This window comes from Hippoglossus stenolepis, chromosome 14 (genome assembly GCF_022539355.2).
Source record: "Hippoglossus stenolepis isolate QCI-W04-F060 chromosome 14, HSTE1.2, whole genome shotgun sequence".
NCBI lineage: Eukaryota > Metazoa > Chordata > Actinopteri > Pleuronectiformes > Pleuronectidae > Hippoglossus > Hippoglossus stenolepis.
Window position 1 is genome coordinate 12,648,620 of NC_061496.1, and position 19,494 is coordinate 12,668,113.

The following is a 19,494-nucleotide window of genomic DNA, read 5'->3' on the forward strand; positions in this document are numbered from 1 at the left end:
CTCTGTGTTATTAAGTCCTCATGTACGCGACCATGCTTCGGTTGATTTTGCGAGCATGTGCCAAATGAGATATAACATATGAATTGCTTCATGAGAGCTGTGAAGTGAAAAATCCTCATCCATGTCATTGTGGGGGGAAATACTTGGTGTGAGTAGGGGGTAAATGGCCTCTGTGTTCTACATGTACTTCAATTTCAGGCAGTCAATTATTTGGACACTTAACCATATCTCTTGTTATCTGCAGATGGAGCACTACTTCAACTCCAATTGCTCCTTCTGGAATTACTCTGAGAGGAGCATGATGGGATACTGGTCCACCCAAGGCTGCAAACTCCTGGATTCCAATAAAACACACACCACCTGCTCCTGCACTCATCTCACCAACTTTGCCATCCTCATGGCACACCGTGAAATCTCAGTATGTCACGTCTGTTCTTCTGTCAATTTTATTACAAATCAAAGTATCTAAACTTACTTTTATGCAGTTTATTTGAATCTAAAACTTTAATGTAATTCTCTGTACTTCACAACACATCGACTCAAATGAATGAAGAGAATTGTTGTCGACTGCTCTGACAGGTTGTGACCTCAGTACAACCAATATTTTCTATGCTTTAAAAGTGTTTTATTTTCTTTACTACGCAAAAACTACTCAACCAATTTCTACTAAATTTCTCAAAGGGGTGAGACATGGTTTAAGGAAGAATTAGTTAAATTGTGGTGTGGATCCAAATCAGGGGGTTGATCAAGTATTTATTTATTTTTCAATTGTTTCTCTTCTCATCATGGATGAATTTTTCAACATCATCCTTGATTTCTCAGGAAATTATTCATGGACCTTGATAAAAATAAATCTGACATTTTAGGGGACTGGCATTTATGAGTGTGTGCAATTTGGTGCGGCTCCAAATTAAAATCTGGATCTGGTGAATTTAAATGTGGTTTCATAAGGGGACCGTTGGGCCTTGGACTACTGATTGACAGTCTAGTTCTTTTTAAAGGCTGGATTGTACTTTTCACCTTGCTCCAACTATAATAAATTCAATATTCTATTTATTTTTTTGATTCAAAAGGGAAATAAACCACAGCAAAAATTAAAAAGCATTTATTATTGTGGCTAATGCATAGCATAGATGAAAAAAAATGCATCTACTCATCTCGACACACTGGCCTTCATCAGAGTGACTAATTAGGAGTAAAGAAAGAATTAATTACTACTTAATCAGTAATTCATTATTAAATCTGAAGGGGGTTCAGTACTTTTGATTAGGTCACATATGATTTTGTAAATAACTAGAATGGTGCTCAGTAGAACGCATATCTCCACCAAGTCACCTTAAAGTCAATCAAATAAAATGCATAGAAATAATTTCCCTAATTGTGCCTGATTTAAAACAAATACATAATCTGAAATCATGAATTCTTCTCTGGGAAATTGGTGAAAATGTCAAAAAAGGCCTGATCTGGATCTGCACCGAAATGTAACAGACAGACAAACAAATACCATGAAATCATAACCACCCTTGCAGAGGTAATTCTGTTTCTTTCCTTCCCTGTAGACCTAATGCGAAAACTTGTTTTTTTTCATATTTCATAATCCGGCCTCTAACCCTCTCCCTCCTCCAGGTTAACGACAGGGTCCACGAGCTGCTTCTCACCGTCATCACTCGCGTCGGGATCGTGGTGTCCCTCGTCTGCCTCACCATGAGCATCTTCACCTTCTGCTTCTTCCGGGGCCTGCAGAGCGACCGCAACACCATCCACAAGAACTTGTGCATTAATCTCTTCATCGCCGAGTTAATATTCCTAATTGGTATCGATATGACGGAACCCAGGGTAAGCTAGGACGACTGCGCCCTATTGATTCGGTTTTGATTCATTCCCTGTCTCTTTATCTCCTCCCGCTCCCATAATGCAACAGAAGACCCTCTCAGAGTGAAATTGATGGGACTTTAAGCATTGTTTGTTTCTAACCTTCCCTGCTTGTCCCTGACACGACACGAGTGGGACAGCACCATTAATATAGATTACTAAAGGGCTGTGTCTTCCACTTGACAAGTCGTTTTTCCTCCCTCACTTAAAGCCGCAGTTGCCATGGCGACATCCATACAAATTTTTATCTTTTTTTTTTTTCATCCTTAATTTTCACAGCGGGCACAAAGGGATTTTTTTTCTTTCTGTTTATAGCCAGGAATCAAACCGTAGAAAGCTGAGCTAACGTTTGGGTCCTGGCATCTATTAACTCTGACCTTAACATACAAATGGCATTTAAATAGCATGCTGATGGGAAGCTACACCTGTGAATAGTCCGAGCCCGTGTAGTGAATGAACACATATTAATGTTTTAAATCAGTTTCACTTTATGTTTGTGCTGAATGAGTTCGGCAGCAGCGATCAATGTCATCTTTTCAGGAGGTTTCAGTCAAAGACCGAATATGTGATTTACAATTACTCTTTAATAATAATATTTTTTTTAATCACAGTGTTTTTTTATGTGAACTCTTAACCTTTGGATTATTTGAATGTCTCAATCGGTCGTTGTTCTGTTACAGATCGGCTGCGCCATCATCGCGGGGATCCTTCATTTCTTCTTCCTGGCCTCCTTCTCCTGGATGTGTCTCGAGGGGGTCCAGCTGTACCTCATGCTCGTGGAGGTCTTCGAGAGCGAGTACTCTCGGAAGAAGTACTACTACGTGTCTGGTTACCTCTTCCCCGCCATCGTGGTCGGCGTCTCGGCGGCCATCGACTACCAGAGCTACGGGACAGAGAAAGCGTGAGTGTGGCCTTTTTTTCTGAATCCTTGGGCTTCCCTGTTGCGTCCTGTGCGTGTGGCAGCGTTTGAAAGGAAATCTACTCATCGTTTCTGCCGGCACCTTACGACCGTCCCCGGAGACTTCACCCCCCCCCCAAAAAAATGTAGCTCCCTTTTTGCCAAGGACGGGCAGCTGTTAAATTTTTTATGTCATTTCTGAAAGTGGCTGACGGACTCAACACTGTGGTTTTCCGGGGGCAGGGTGGGGGACGTGGGCTACATTAATGCCTCTCTGCTCAAAGACCCTCCTGTGACCTCTTGTTTGTAAATGCTCCCTTAAAGAGAAGAGTGCTGAAAAAGCCTTTTACATAGATTAATGACCATATCTCAGCTCAGGCCCTGCTTTGACGAGGGGCTCCTTCATTGTGTGTTAACGTTCAGCCGGTGAAGGGAGCGTTTGAAAAGGCTCCAAGTTAAATATTGACAAGAAATCACGCGCCCGGTGTCATTATCCACAAATGTCACCCCATTAATTTTAACACTGATATTATTTTCCTGCCGTGTGCTGCCCCAACCTGAAGTGTGTGTGTGTGTCTCTCCCTCACAGGTGCTGGCTAAGTGTGGATAATCATTTCATATGGAGTTTTATTGGACCTGTCACCTTTATCATCATGGTAAGCTGTTTTATTTTCCTTTGAATCCTGAGACTGACAGAGTACGGAAGGGACTGAGAGTGTGAGATGAAAGAGATGCCGGAGAGAGATAAAGGAAGTGAGATGGTTGAACTGAGGGGAAAGTCAGCAGGATTTCTGCTCCGAGTCTTCTCGGTGATGACAGGTTAATTTTGCGGCAGAGAAAGATTCCGAGGCATCCTTCAATCCTCCCCCTCTCTCACCGGCCGACAAGGATCAGGATTTGATAATGTACTTTTTTTTAAAACGCATTTACACAACTCCCCGTAAAGTCTCGCAGTGCAGACGTTGCCAAACGGCCTTCAGGTTTACTGCATTTATGATTAAGGGAAGAAAACAGATTAAAAATGGCCCCAAGGCTCAATTTTACAGCATATACAGTACAATATTTCTCTTTTTTTATACATGCTCCTCTGCATCTGCCTCCTCGTGTGTTTGTCCGCCTGCAGTAAATAGCACATGACAGTGTCGGAGAGAGGAGGAAAAGCAAAGGCACCTCTGTTTGGTCAAGGACCATCAGGGGTGAAGGACATATAGCATATCGTATTGACATATGTCCCATTGAGGCATGCAATTATTTACTGGTCATGACATTATTATCTCCCGCTCCATCAGATAGGTTCAGAAGAATGAGACCTCGGGGAGTCTTACCTCCCCGCGCAAAAAAGGGAATGAAATAGCAGGTGGTATTCCTCAGATACAGTATATCCACTCAGCCCACCGCACCATGTATGACTTTGCCCTCGCGCAGCACCCAGGGAAGAGGAAGCTCCACAAACTCGTCTTGCCGCTGCGCAGGGAGGGTGGTATTTGTTCAGGCGCTGTGTTCATTATCCAGCATAATGGTTGGCACTGTATCTACAGATGCAGTGACCTCCGTTGAACATCAAACTGACACTGAAAACATACTGGCGAGAAGGGGGCACCCATGTCAAACTCCAGCAAGTCTCCGCTCAGCCATTGGCAGCCTGCATGGAGCTCTCAAAGTAAAGCTATAGTACAGCTCTTTGTCTGTGCGCTAACAAAATGAATAAAAGATGACTCCGCACGCTGGACTGCATTTCACAGTTTCCTAAAAGAGACATGTTGCCACTCGATGTAGCATTTAAAAATGGAGGAGGGAGCTGACAAATGTCTGTGTTGGATAAAAAGAGGAAATAGTGAAATGCTTGTTTCCTTTTTTCTCCACCATCGCTTTGCATGTGCGAGCTGATAATTGAGGAAAAGCAAATATCGTATCAAAACAAACAAGCAGCTCCCTGTGTCGGCAAATGCTTTGTCAGCCGCACAGGAATTCGTCTCCCTTCCCTCGACTCGGCCCTCGTTGTTCTCCAATCGCGTGTTGCCTCCACGATGACTTGCATGAAAAATGTGTCTGCGGTGGAAGTGATGATCAGGATCCCGGCGGTGATGGCCGGAGAGATAGAATCATGACCCCGCGAGGAGCTAATGTATTGCAGCAGTGCTAATGTGTGCTCAGGCGGCGCACGCCGCTCCTCTGGTTCTGTGCAACAATTGACTCAAAAAGACAAAGTACTGTGGAAGGGAGCGTCTCGGGGGAGCGTGCAGGAACAAGGTTTGTCTACGCGATCCGTGACCCTGGTTTCTCTACAAATTGGCTTTGTCCTTGTCAATGAAGGGAGAGAGGGAGGGAAGGAGAAAAGCCACAAGAGCAGAAGAGAAAAAAAAGAGGAGAGGAAACAGTGCATCGCCACCCCGGCCATGTTTGTGCCAAGTAACATTGGTGTTGACCTCGGGTGGTCATGCTTTTTTCCCTCATCTCTTTATTTCTTCCCTTTCTCTTTCTTTCTTTCCGCTCTTTGCTCAAACGGGTCGTAAATACCGACTGAAAACAAAAGCTGGTGGAAGGCATTTAGATCCTTGTTCTGAGGCTGAGGCTGCCCCGTCTCTGGGCACAGGGGGTATTAGCTCCATGAAAGGGGGAACATGGAAGTAATGAGTGGTGGGGGGAGCCATTAGTATGCTTGAGATAGCTTCAACACAAGGCCTCTTGGATCATGACATGTCGCGAGCAGTTCTTATCATCCGGACAGCTCCATCTGCACCTTTAATATTTTATCTGCGGCAGTTCATTTGGAGTTCAGTGTGTACACACACAGTCCACTTCAGAAAAAAGCTTTCTCCTGCGTCCCAGCGTGGCGAGGTGCTTCTGCATGGCTTGCAGTGATGATTCAGAGACAGAGAGACAGAGTGGAGCGTCGAGGCAAAGCTCCGCTCCAGTAAAAAAAATAAAAAGGTAAGGGGGGGGGGGCTCCCCCGGGAAGGGCTGCGAAAGCATGTCGGTTGGGGGTGGGAACATGTGCCGTGCTGCTAGGTTACTTTAAAGTACTGTGTCCCTCTCCTCTGTCTCATTGGATCCATGTCACCACTCCAGGCTGTGTGAAAAAGCCTTTTTTTCTTCTTTCTGATGTCCTCGCCGTCCTGTCCCCTCCCCAGCTGCCCTCCCCCCTCCTCCCCCCCCACTGTCTGACTCACGCAGGCGACTGATAGAAATATTGGCTGATAGCTGCGAAACAAAACACAGTTTCAGTGCTATGTGATATGAGAGAAGGTTCACCATTTTTCTCTCTCTCGTCGTCCCCTCTCTTTCACTGCCTGGGTTATTGTGAGCGGCCGCATGAGCTGATTGCATGTGGAGGGGGTGATGTATTGATCACAGGCAGGTCTTTTGATAGCGGCGTGCACCAGGAACACGGATCATTTCTGCTCAAGAGTGAACGGCCGTGGTCTGAGTCCGGCTCATAAAGGTCATTCGCTTGTTTCATGCCCTTATAATAGCGGGCGCATCTCCATCTCCACTGTTTGGCTGTGTGAAAGACAACTGCTGTGGAGACTCACCTTGAAAAAGAGCTTTTGTTGTCTTTATTTGTACATCATTTATTTTTGTATTCACATGCCACAGATACAAGGAGCTCGCGAATACTGTATTTGTCTGCTGTGTTTTTTTTTTTTGCATCTGTCTGAGGCTTTGATATGCACAATTGGAGACACATTTCATTTTTCTCTCCCTCAGATATTCCCTGACATCATTTATACATGGCTGGCTTGCAGTACAAACACAGTCTGGTTCGGCTGCTGTGAGTGCATGTACATGCTGTGTCGGGGACTAGTTTGCCCCAGAAGAAATGTTTTTTGAAGTAAATTATTTGGAGCGGCTCCTTGCTGGCCCATCCAGCCTCTGTGTTCAGAATCACAGTATTGATTTTTAAGGTAGCGCCTAAACGCGGCGCATCGTATCCTTGTCTCAACCTGATATGTGCCACTGGCTCCTTAAGATTTAATACATCGAAACAAGCAGGCGGACGTCATCTCCCCCCCGCCTCTCCCCTCTGTCTCTCTCTTTCATCTCTCCATGCAGAGAGTGAAGAAACTCTACCTGGTTACCTGGTTTTACCTTGTAATATTTCACTGTGTAAAACGAGATGTAGGTTTTTGCTACCAGAGGGGTCTCCTATTTCTCCTGCCTCCTTCATTCCCCTGTGACTTTGCCAGCCGGCTGCTGTGTGGCTGTTTTTTCTTTCTTCCTCTTTTCCTTTTTTCTTTTTTTTACAGTGATGGATTTTAATGCATTTCCATGCTCTTATTGATATAGAATGACACTAAATTTGGCGCCAGTCAGCCCGTCTGAGCCTGGCTGGAACGATAGATGTTTATTGGATTAGTCTGTGGACATGCAGAGATTTGAAGGCTCTCCTCTTTTAATATATTTTATAGACAAATTAACAGTTTCTTTTTCCTCTCCCTTCCCCCCCCCTTCCCCCTCTGCCTCTGTGATATCTCTGAATCGTACATCTCCATGAATTAACACGGCCATTACTCTGTTTTGACAGCTCAATCTCATCTTCCTGGTCATCACAATGTACAAAATGGTGAAGCACTCCACCACCCTGAAACCAGACTCGAGCCGACTGGAGAATATAAAGTAAGTAAAGCGTCTCGCGCTGAACACAGACTACACACAATGTAACACTGGTGCTTTTCTGCCACTGCCCCCAGGAAGAATAAGGCTCTTTTACTTTTGAGGTAATGATTTTCTTTTTCTTTTTTTTCTTCGCAATATTTTATAAGGAAAAGCATTAGAGCCTCAAAGCCAAGTTTCAGCGCCGGACATAGCGAGCGAATGATTCAAATATAAGAATACGCGTCGTTTTTTTGGGAGGGGGTCAGTTTTTTGAAGTAATCCACATCAAATGGATTTAACAGAGGGATATTTTATTTTGACTCTATAAAGATTTTTTAAATGTAATACAGACATTGACTCAGACTCTTGGCGTTGCTCTGCACGTCACGATGACTCCACAGACTGCGAGTCGTCTTTTTGTCCTTTGTTTCGCTCCAAGCCACCGGCCGCAGAGCTGCACTGGCATGACAAACATCACTCTGAAGCTTCAACCCAGCTATGAACTGGTGGCTCTGCTGTGGGTGGGGTACAGTGGAACAGCTACCATGTGTGCTCGCTCGCTGCTGGAACATATCAAACCCTTTATTTTCACTCATAGATTCCAGCTTCTGAACCCAGAGAAAGAAAAAAGAAAAATTCCTTCCCAACACAGCCGCCGCCGCACGGCCACCCCCCCACACGCTCTCCGAGTCGCCCTCCAATTTTTTACGACGTGTTGTGCTTCGAGTTTTTCCGAAGCACTAATTGTTTTGTTTTGTTTTTTTGCACTCTTGTGATCACAGTATTTATTGCTGTTTACTGCGGGCTGGATTTCAGGGCTGCTTCCATTTGGGGTTTATTTGGTTTTGTTGCTCACAGAAGCACAGCGTCCCAGAGTCAGAGAACATCTCAGTTATTATATATCAGCTTCCGCAACGAGCTGTTTTTATCCACAGTTATGTTATTTCCTCAATGAATGTGTGCAACATTACGGCACTGTGGTAAAACTGCAATCAGTAAAAACAGCCATTATTTGAGTTAGACTCTACTCCCTTATCATCAGAAGGGAGTATTAGGGCCCTATTGAAGAAAAAGAAACTCAACTGTAATGAGGGAGAATGTCATAAAATGAAAGAATAAAGAAGTAAGAAAAAAATTTAAAATATAAAAAAAAAATAGGCAACATGGAACCTGTGCTCGATCCTGGATCCAACATCTTCAACAAGATATTTCTAATGATATTTCTATGATCACAACCAAACGTTTCATTCTGCACAGAAGAGGCATCTTACTCCAAGTCTGTGAGCTTCTTTCTTCTGAATAGACGCAGTTTCTTGTACAATCTTTTCAAAGTCCTGGAACTTGTGATAATGTGGTACTGATGAACCCAAAGATGAAGTCTTATGTTATTTATGAAACTAATTCGAAAAACTTGAAAGATCCACATTCCTGATTTTAACACGGGGGACATGCTGATCCTCTTTTACTCCCCCCCTAACACGTAGAGGGGGTATATAATAATAAAATTATGACTTAATTATTGTAATATTACGACTTAACGCTCTTAAATAAAAAAAATTATTCTCATATTTTTTAAGATTTATTTTCACTATATTATGACTTTACTCTCGTAAAACTATGACTTCATTCTCATGAAAGTACGACTTTATATTTGTCAAATCACAGCTTTTATTAAAACTTTATTCTTATATTAATATGACTTCATCCTGGAATTCTCCGATTCCCCTCCCCGCCCTTAAATGACCCTAATACTCTGCCGTACTCATTAAGCCAACCACAACTGAACTGAAACATTGTGGCACTCAGATTAGATTAATGATTGTTTATCCTGCACAAAAACAATGTGTATTTATGGCGGTTTTCCCTTGTGCTGTTTTTCTTTCTTTCTGCTTTTGTGCCAAAGTTTGGTTTTAACAGTCTGTTGTCCACCGGTGTCATTGCATGTTGCATGTGAAGGCAAACTTAACCCACACCCTCTCCTTTTCTCTTCCACCGCTCTCCTCCTCCTCTCTCTCTCTCTGTTCCGCACCAGTAATTATCGCGTTTGTGACGGCTACTATAATACAGATTTGCCTGGGTAAGCTTTTACTGTACACCTCAGATGATGTTACCCACAGAACATCACCCACGCATACAGTAACGCAAATGCAAATTCAACCACAAGACAATGTGCTCTGACCGAATGCTTCACACAGGAGTTTGTAATTGAATCTCCAGCAGCAAAAATACACAAGTTTCAGTTCTTGTCAGACCCTTTACTGTAATTGCCTCCCCTGATCTCGCCTGGATCAAAGTTGAAGATATGCCGACTAACCCACGCTGTTCTGCGCTCTGATCTAATTGTGTTTCTCTTTTCCTGCTCATCATGCTCTCTAGCTATGAAGATAATAAACGGTTTATCAAGTAAGCACACGTTGCCCAGAAGTCTCCTCCTCAGCTTGTAGTCTATTCTCTCTCCTCGTTTTATTTCTTCTCCTTTCTTTCGTTTTCTCACTTTGGCCGGTTCATCTTCTCCAAACCTGCAGCTTCAAAGCTACACATCAACTGTCCATGCGAGTGTCCGCTGTCACCCCCGTCCATCATCTTGAAATCCAGTGTTGTTGTCGATGTTGTTGTTGTTGTTGTTGTTGTTGTTGTTGTGTGTGTGAGCATTGATCTGTGCCCACTGCTGGTGTCTGAAGGCTCCACAGGACCTTCACACACGAAGCTGGGTATCTCCGTTTTTCCTTGAACTCTCTCCACGTCCGCCTAGTTCTCCACTTCTAATAACACACTCACTAGATAATAATAAGCAATGATAGTATGTAATGCTTTAAACACCCTGTGCTCTCTGATTATGCCGGACTGTATCTTCTAATGCATAAAAAGTTCTTACAAAAAGCAGATCACAGTTTCGCTTCCTTCTCGTCTGTTTGAAGACAGGAGCTGCATTCGGGTTGAGAGTGTGTGTGTGAATGGAGGGGTGGGGACGGTGGGGAAGCGGTTTTCCATACTGTTAGCGATTGTTACACTGTGACTGAACGCCTCTCATGCTAATGTCGCCCTCTCCTTGTGTCTGTGTTTTCTCTGTGGTTTAGATCCTGGGTCATGGGTGCGTTCGCCCTCCTGTTTCTGCTGGGCCTGACGTGGTCCTTCGGCCTCTTCTTCATCAACGAGGCCTCGATCGTCATGGCGTACCTCTTCACCATATTCAACGCTTTCCAAGGAATGTTCATCTTTATCTTCCACTGCCTCCTGCAGAAGAAAGTAAGTCTCTCGCCGTCCTACGTGTTCAAAGACACATCGTTTCTTTTCTTTCCAGGTCGAAACGGCCTCTGAATCTTAAGCAGTCGAGCCGAACCCTTCACGCCGGCGTGCGAAATTCACCGACCGCCGCGGCGGGCTGATATAAAGAACAAACACCGCTTGCCTCAGGATCTCGGGCTAAGTCATATGTAAAGTCAACATTGTATGTAAACACTGCGCTGTTTGCTCACGCAGGTCCGCAAAGAGTACAGCAAGTGCTTCCGCCACACGTACTGCTGCGGTGGGCTGCCGACCGAGAGCTCACACGGCTCTGCAAAGACTTCCACCACACGGACCAGCGCTCGCTACTCCTCTGGTACCCAGGTAGACCAACAGCGTCCTGTTCACATACACTCATCAAACATGTTGTTTTAAATTGCTAAAGTTTTACACAGTAGCTCATGAGAATGCACACGAGCATGTAGGTGTCGCACATTAAATGCACGCCATGCTGCTTAGCCTCAGAGTCGGATCAGGAGACACAAAACACGCTGCCACAGTTTTACAAGCAGCATCTGCCGTACTGCATGAGGAGCTCTCTCCTGTTCTGCCCCTTTAGCACTCGCTTTTATCTTTTCTCTCACTAACGTCACATGCATGGGAAAACGGCACGGCACTGTTTAAAGAGCAATGCAAGCATATATTACTGAGGGGGGGGAAGATGACGTTATAAAAGAACAACATGTTTGCTTTATGCCCTTTGTTATTAAAGGCTAATAGAGCTTATTAAAAGATAATACATCCAGATGTCTTTTGCCCATAGGGAAACATCACACTTTAATCTCAAGCCTTAAACAAGATACTGCAGCTCAAGTCGTTTCAAAGTTGATTTAAAATAAGAAAAACATAAGCTGCTTTCAGACATGAGCTCCGGAACTTCAGTACTTAGTTTTGAATCGGAACCTGGACTCTTACCGGAGTTTGTCTTCCACATATGAACAACGCAGCAGGAGATTCTCCAGTCAGACGACTTCGCAACAACAAAGAAAACTTCCGTCCGTCACGGGTTAGAAACCTCATCAATCCGCCCACTTGCTCGTGATGAATCTTCCGTATAATTCTCACACGGACTCACCGGGACATTATTCTTAGTTTTTACCGAGGGGCTGGAAGCAAGAACGTCTGCAGCAACTGACTCAGACATTTGCGTTCGCTAATTCAGTTCCGTGCATGTCTGAAAGCAGCTATACAGAGGAAGTCGGCCTCAGCGCTGCCCTCGCTTCACAGCACATTAGCAGGCGTGTGAGGGGGGGTGTAGTCCGGAGTATGTTCGTGTAGGAGATGAATGAAAGCTGATCTGAAAGGTGAGCGGGCTTGTTTAAAGTCCTAATGACTGTCCCTTGTTGACCTGACAGAGTCGTATCAGGAGAATGTGGAATGACACCGTAAGAAAGCAAACCGAGTCCTCGTTTATCTCAGGTGACATCAACAGCACCTCCACCCTTAACCAAGGTCAGTTCACACCTCATTTCTCTCCACATGCACACCTATGCACACATTTCATCATCCCGCTAAAAATACCTCCAATGATCTCACACCGCCGGACAGGATCCTTCTCTGGTAATCATAATAAATGCCTCCTGCTTGAAAAGACAGAGCAGTGCGGTCTAGGCCTTTAGTTTAGTCTCTCTATTCTGTCCTGCCAGTGAGGGATTACAAAAATCCATCCTCAAATACTCTGTGCGCTGTCATCCCGGCTGGTAACGTCACTCGCAAATTGGGGCAAGGCTCGGGGAGCGTTTTTATCTAAGTGCTGCCTGTCCGTAGTTCACGGCCAAGCTCAGGGGAGACGGAGACAAAACCCGAAACAGCAAAGGGGGAAATAAAGTTTTATTTCAGGACAGTCCTAACACGCAGAGAGAGAGAGAGGGAAAGAGGGAGAGAGAGGGGCCATTTGTTGCCTGGCGTACGGAGGGAGGGGAAAAAAACCTGTCATTTATTATTTAGCTTGAGCACAAATATGATGATGAGAAGATGATGTTCAACTCTGGCTGACCTGGAGCGCTTAGTGCGTTGTTCGACTCTCTGCTGCCTCTGAAATGGCTTTCCAAGCATGCGAAGGGTTTACACTGAGGTGGTTTGACTTTGCTCTTCTCCTCCTCTGACTCCTGTCGCTGCTGCGCTTCACCACCGCCTTCTTTTTTCCCCTTTTTTTCACTTTCCACAAGGTGAAAACATTACATCCGAAGCTCTGAAGCATATTCTGCCTCGCTGACGATGTAGAAGCACGACTTCTTTTTCCCTACAGTTCCATATCCGGGGGATCTTAATGTAAAGGTTGGATATTGATCACTCTGGGGTGTAATAGCCTAGTTACCCTGGAGAGTCCGAGCACTAACACCGGGCTCTATCTCCTGGAAGCACTTCCCTGTCATTAAATTCGTCCCCGGAGAAATCCCAACATGACAGATGGCATTTAACACAGGTGATAAATGACAGGAGAACACACGGCAAACCGGGGAAAACTCAAAGGCAGATAAGGTATTCGGAAAGAGAAATTACAAATGTGAGTGTAAATTAAGAGTTTGATATCAAAACTTGGAAGGATTCCGCTTTTTGACATTGGGAAGATTTTATATTTGGATCCAGTTAAAACAGGAAAAACCTCAGATCACGATCAAATAGGGAATATTTTTGAGAAATGATATTTACACAGAATAAAAAGTAAATCTGACTCGTGAAAAGCAGAGATCACAGGATGCAATAATTAGCGCAATGTCTTTAACACGTCTATATAAATATAATCGGTTCTGAACAATCTGCAACGCAAATGAGCTTGAAAGTTAAAGTAGCTGCTTTTTAAACTCCATCAACGTTCATGTGATGAAGGCCTGCAATTATTTTTGGCAGCCTGCAGACGCAGCCGGTTTGTCGCTTCTCAAAACTTTTCCTCCACATTCTCGACTTTAAGATAAAGCGCCTAGTTTCAGATTGGGCTGTTTCTGTGCCAGATACCCGGGATGACGCCACACACGCCTCAACAGACAAAACCAGCCTGACAAAATCCCTCATTCCTCCCTTCACTTCTCTTCTTCATGACACTCTCAGTCACTGTTGGCTACGCTCTGCAACTTATCTGCTTCTTCTTCTGTCTTGCCCCCTCTTCCAGGAATGACCGGGAATTATCTACTAACAAATCCTCTTCTCCGACCACAAGGCACTAACAACCCTTATAACACCTTGCTGGCTGAGACAATCGTGTGTAACAACCCCACGGCTCCAGTGTTTAACTCGCCAGGTGTGCTTACTTAATACTTTCATCATGCGTTCAGGCTCTTATTCGTTCTTTTCTGTCTCTCTCTCCTTGTTTCTCATGTTGAGGCCAAATTAAAAGCAGGGTGTTCGGCAGTATCGCCTTTCCCTCTGAATCATTGTCTCCCAAATACTTGATACAGTACTTAATGTGTGTGTGTGTGGGAACATGCACAGGTTTTCTGGTGGGACGGAGATTTCTGTGGTTTGTTTTCGATCGGGCCTCTCCGTGTTCTCATATTTCTCAAACTCTGAACGGGACATAATGATTAAGATGGTAAAGAGATACTGCACATTCTAGATTCAGATAATGTAAACAGTGGTGTAGACTTGAAGCTACAGTGTAAACTGCATGATTATTAAGATTTATGGTGCAGAGATATCAGGTGATTTATGACGTTTTGTGTTTTGGTGGGAGTTTTCACTTTAACACTTGTTAAACCACAAGAAAAGTCCATGTAGCTCAATACAGATCTACTTCATGAAACTTGTGCATTAAGTTGTGTATGTGCAGATATGTTTGTTGATAGCTGACACACACAAACACATTTGGCATGTAAGCATATATCACACTGTAACGACTGTGCTGTGATTGTCTTTGCTCTTCTATTTCGTTACTGAAATGGGATTTCTCTGTGTTTTGTGCTTCTCCACTGTGCTCCCCTCCAGTGACCTACAGAGAGACAAGTATGGGAGTAAAACTTAACTTTGCCTATCAAATGTAAATTTTTTTCAGCATGCTTATTAAAAAACAGCCACCACCCTGGCACAATCACTGGTTTACTTTAGGCCATTAACACACACTCAGTGAGCAAGTGGTTCACAAAATTATCTGCCTAAATTCTACTAATCTGAACAGAAATTTACAAAAAAAAAAGAAGACCACTCCAGGCGTTTCTCGTAATCCTCCAGATCTGACAGCTCTATCGCAAATACCCATTACTCTGCTTCTCTGTCCCTTCTGCCTAATTTGTGATTTAACGGATCAAAAATGTTTTTTCTGGAAGAAAGGAGCATTCATCAGACTGGTTTCTTTACCCTTTCTTTCTTTCTTTTAAAATTCCTTTTCTGCTTTCTTTGCTTTCCTCCTGTGGCACTCAGCAGCCTCAGTGTCCAGTGTTATTCCCCTCACATCTTTGCAGACAACACCTGTCTGGACACTAAATTGCCTCCTAGCAGGCATCAACACATGGATGTCATGGCAGCGGCTGTTTATTTGCCCCTTTTTCGTCTTTTAAAAAAATATCTTTCTTCTCATTTTTATCTTTCTAATGCGGCAAAATCTGGACTTTTAACAACCTACAGCAATTTCAGTCGAATATCCCATTCGTCTTAATTTTAATGTCTAGATCTGTTAAGAACACATAGCAGAGCACATTCTCTCCTTTATCTCCCCACTCAATCATTACACAACTAATATTTATCTTTTTCCGCCGCTGTTTTCCATGACCTCCATGCGTTGAGAAATTCCTAACATGACCGCGTCTGACCTCGTCGGCGGCTGTGTTATTCTTGAGCTGTTCTGCTCGTGACCGGGGGTCTCACTGGGAACTGTCACTGTGACGGATGCCAAGTCCGGGCTGCGGGCAATCTCTGACCTTTTGCCAGCTTTGGGTGCACAAGCTGCCAACTAATGGACAAACAAAAAAAAAACTAAAATAAAAAAAGAAGAAGAAAACAACGGCTACGGAAAAAACAAGTAGCTGTTGGGATTTAATTCAGGAAAGCGAAAGCTGTTGAATGCTTGCTGATTTCATTTGCTGAACCCTTGCTCTTGCTAAGTTGCAGTTAAGACGTTTTTTACTTTTTTGTTTTGTTGTTCTTTTTGAGTGATTTTTTCTCCATGTTACAATAAATCATTTTACTTTCTTTTGTACATCAGCTGCTCTTAGACCAGATAGCCTGAGCAGACAGACATGATGTGAGTTGTCTAAAGTGAGTCTTTTCACCTGCTGTGTGTGGTGATGGTGGAGTGCTGCTTGTGGGCTCCCCTTGTAGTGGGAGCAACGATGGCTGTCCCATGTTGATACATTACTACTTTCCCTTTTTTCTGTCCATGTTATCTTTTACCCATCTCCGTCCTTTTTCTTTCTTTCCTTCGGCACAACCTATTAGTTGCTAGACAACCTGTAAGTGTTGTAGCTTGCCCGTTCGTGGCTTCATACTTGTGGACATCTACCTTTGCCCGGTGTGTTGTGACGTTGATGACTGTTCCAGTGTGTTTTTCCTTAATGTTGTTTGGGATCTTTTTCATTGCTTTGTCACATTCGTGGCAGACTAAAATGCACAGTGCTCTGCTTATTTTGAAGCAATGTCTTAAAAAAAGGGAAAGTCAAAATGTATATATGAGAAAGTAAAATGATTTCTCATTGCCAACAATGCATGCCTGTATATTGTATGTTAAGGATTGTGCCTACTAACGGATTTATGGCATGGCTTGATTTGACTGGAGTTCTCTTTGTGAAACTGCATCCTGAACAGCATTAAACTTGTGTTTGTTTCCTTCATGCTTATTGGTTGTGACTAATGTAAACTCCCCTCACGTCTCCCTCTCTTTGCAGGGCACTCGCTGAACAGTGCGGTGAGGGATACAAGTGCAATGGATACTCTACCGCTAAATGGTAACTTTAATAATAGCTACTCGCTCCGCAATGGGGACTTTGGCGACAGTGTGCAGGTAGTAGACTGCGGCCTCAGTCTGGACGATGCTGCCTTCGAGAAAATGATCATCTCCGAGCTAGTACACAACAACCTGCGTGCCTGTAACAAAAGCCACCAACAGCAGCAGCACCCAAGTTTACACCACCCGCCCCACCACCAGCAGCCTCCGCAGTACCACCACCACCATCACCACGTGGAGCGGGCTCCGCCCAAGGTGACGGTGATAGGGGGCAGCATCAGCGAAGACGACGCCATCGTAGCCGACGCTCCGTCTTTGGTGCACACTCGTAACACAGTGGGCCTCAAGCTGCACCATCAGCAGGAGCTGGAGGCGCCGCTCATCCCCCAGCGGACTCACTCTCTTCTGTACGCACCCCAGAAGAAGGTGAGGACCGATGGGGGAGTTGACACCTTTGTCAGCGAGCTGAAACCCACCAACCCTGACGATAGTCTGCAGTCCCCAAACAGAGACTCCTTGTACACTAGTATGCCTAATCTTAGGGACTCGCCGTACCCAGAGAGCAGCCCCGACGTGGTGGAGGACCTGTCGCCGTCTAAGAGGAGCGAGAATGAGGACATTTACTACAAGAGCATGCCTAACTTAGGGGCCGGACACCAGCTCCAGGCCTATTACCAGATAGGCCGAGGGAGCAGCGATGGTTACATTATTCCTATTACTAAAGAGGGCTGCATCCCTGAAGGCGACGTGCGGGAAGGACAGATGCAGTTAGTGACAAGCCTTTAAATGTATTCAGATCATCCCCAAACCTCTTCCTGCACTTTTGCAGCCCCTTCCTCCTGGAGGACACACTAGGGGAGGAAAGAGAAGTGAGGGGAAGGGTAGAGTTTGTTTTATGTTTGAGGAGAAGCCTAGAATCCCCGTCACTCACGTCAGCCATTTACAAACCTCCCCTCCCCCCATCTGCATCGCCATCTCCTTTCCCCCATAAACGTGCCACTCTCCTCATCGTCCTCGCAGACCAACAGACTTGGCGCACAGCGACGGCAGTGCAGAGTTTTAATGAGACTGTACATAAATACAGAGTCAGAATTCAATTTTAAAGAGACAAGCCAACTATGTATTTAAATGTGCTGCTGCTGTTGAATAATTGAGAAAAATTTAAGGTACGAAAAAAAAAAGAAAAGAACAAAAAAAGAAAAGAAGGAATAATTACCATCTACATCAGATCAGCAGTTGACCCGGTCTAAAGGTTGTACATACACTCCCAAACATCCTCGTTAAATCCTGTTTCTTTTGTTTGTTTGTTTTTTATTGTAAACAAAACAACACCCCTGGACCAGGACCCGGACAATATTTGTGAAATTTCCTTATCGGACTGTTAGAAAAGGAATTCAAGGTCCTGGAGTCGTTCACCATGAAGTTTGGATTGTATAACCACTAGCAATCAAGCCCCTGGCCTTATATTTTCTCAACTGTACATTGAACTGTTGTCAAGGAAAATGGCTGAAATATATATTTTGTTGTATTGCTAGTGTAAAAATAAAAATTCATGGGAAAAAACGTAAATATGAAGAAACCTTTTAATTGCAAAATTTTACGTTTGAGAGACTATTGTGTAGAAGTTGCACATATGTTATACAGTGTGTTTATGGTTCCAACACTTCATTCATGGTAGTACGGTTGAACATAAAAAGCTTTTGAAAAGAGTGGAGGAGTCGGCAGATTTCAAAGATGCATCACCACAGTTTTTCACGTGTGAACAGTGTTTTTTGCTTAATGAGTTCCATTGATACCACCCATCGCAATATGTTTATTCAGCATTACTTTAGTAGAATGGGGGATGCAGACCCCCCCAGTGAAAGTGATTTATGCATTGCACAGTTTTTTTGTGTAATTTTGAATGAAATAGAGCTTTCTAAACGGTCACGGCAGAGTGATGGGCGGAGCAGCAGCGAGTTTCTATCATAAATGTAGTTCTTCCGCCTGGTTATGGACATTTTATTTATTAAAATCTTTCCAAAAGATAAGTGGGAAATGTGTGAATATTTTCCAGCACTGGTATACATGCTGTACTGTAGCTCATGTTTTTTATGTAAACATGTTACCAAGGGGCTCATCACTTAAGACTGATGTAAAGTTCAACACTTGTTTAACAAATAAAATAAATGTGAGATTTTTTGTCAAATGCCAGTTGCTCTTTAATGCTTTCTGTTTTTGGTACTATTTGAAAAAAAAAAAATGAAAAAAAGAAACAAGCTTAATTATTTTTGCTATGGACAAAAAAATACACTTTTGACTCAGGTTATAAGTAAAGTCCCGAGCACCTTGAAGGTAAATTGGTGATTTATTTTTCCCTCTGGGATTTATTTGCTTTTTATTTTTTTGTTCTGCTTTTCTTCAACCGCTGCAGTGTAGAGCTCATTTCACCGTATGTGTTAGAGAAGCCAAATCTTTCCATGTGATTCAAAGATGAGAAACTCAGGTAGGAAAATTGCATTGTAAATGTTCCTCTGTGTGGTTGTAACACTAATAAAGGTTCAAAATGTCACTGGTTCACAGCATCGTCCACTTAGTATATTATTGAATGAGTACTATAGTCCTGGCACCATTAAGAAGCCCGGCGCGTTAGGAACCTTGTCTTTAATGCCACGTAGGAGTGGAAACCCGTCCATGGACCTAACAAGGGGTCAATGTTACACTTGGCTGCGGTTGTAGAAATATATTATGTATAATATGTCCGCCTATGACACGTATTTGCTCTAATTACTGCCTGCTGCTGCCGAAGCCCACAGTCAGTTCCTGTGCGGCTGTATGCCTCAGGTAGGCTAATGCTAATTTCTGAAGCATTTTAATATCACACCAGAGTGACAGCTCTCTGCAGGGGGGCTAGAAATTGCACTGTTTAGCATTTGGTATTAAAGGAAATGACTCAGAAGTTAACAACAACAACCAAAAAAAAAAGCACTTT

At 43.8% G+C, this 19,494-nt stretch overlaps 1 protein-coding gene across 32 annotated transcripts in view; it reads left to right on the forward strand.

Annotated features, from left to right (window-relative positions):
• Nucleotides 1–19,074, forward strand: part of adgrl2a (adhesion G protein-coupled receptor L2a) — a 99,800-nt gene extending 80,726 nt beyond the window's left edge. For 6 of the 32 annotated variants that reach the window (XM_035176068.2, XM_035176067.2, XM_035176085.2 and 3 more), the window contains 9 exons: nt 245–418; nt 1,627–1,836; nt 2,553–2,773; nt 3,360–3,426; nt 7,296–7,387; nt 10,444–10,612; nt 10,847–10,975; nt 12,007–12,103; nt 16,465–19,074. In XM_035176068.2, the coding sequence (XP_035031959.1) occupies nt 245–418; nt 1,627–1,836; nt 2,553–2,773; nt 3,360–3,426; nt 7,296–7,387; nt 10,444–10,612; nt 10,847–10,975; nt 12,007–12,103; nt 16,465–17,309 (2,004 nt within the window). In that variant the 3' untranslated portion in view covers nt 17,310–19,074. Of the gene's footprint in view, nt 1–244; nt 419–1,626; nt 1,837–2,552; nt 2,774–3,359; nt 3,427–7,295; nt 7,388–9,398; nt 9,444–9,742; nt 9,770–10,443; nt 10,613–10,846; nt 10,976–12,006; nt 12,104–13,760; nt 13,890–14,572; nt 14,591–15,785 lie in introns of all 32 variants that reach the window. The other 26 variants (XM_035176064.2, XM_035176062.2, XM_035176083.2 and 23 more) reach the window with 16 other exon arrangements.
• Nucleotides 19,075–19,494: the final 420 nt, after the last annotated feature.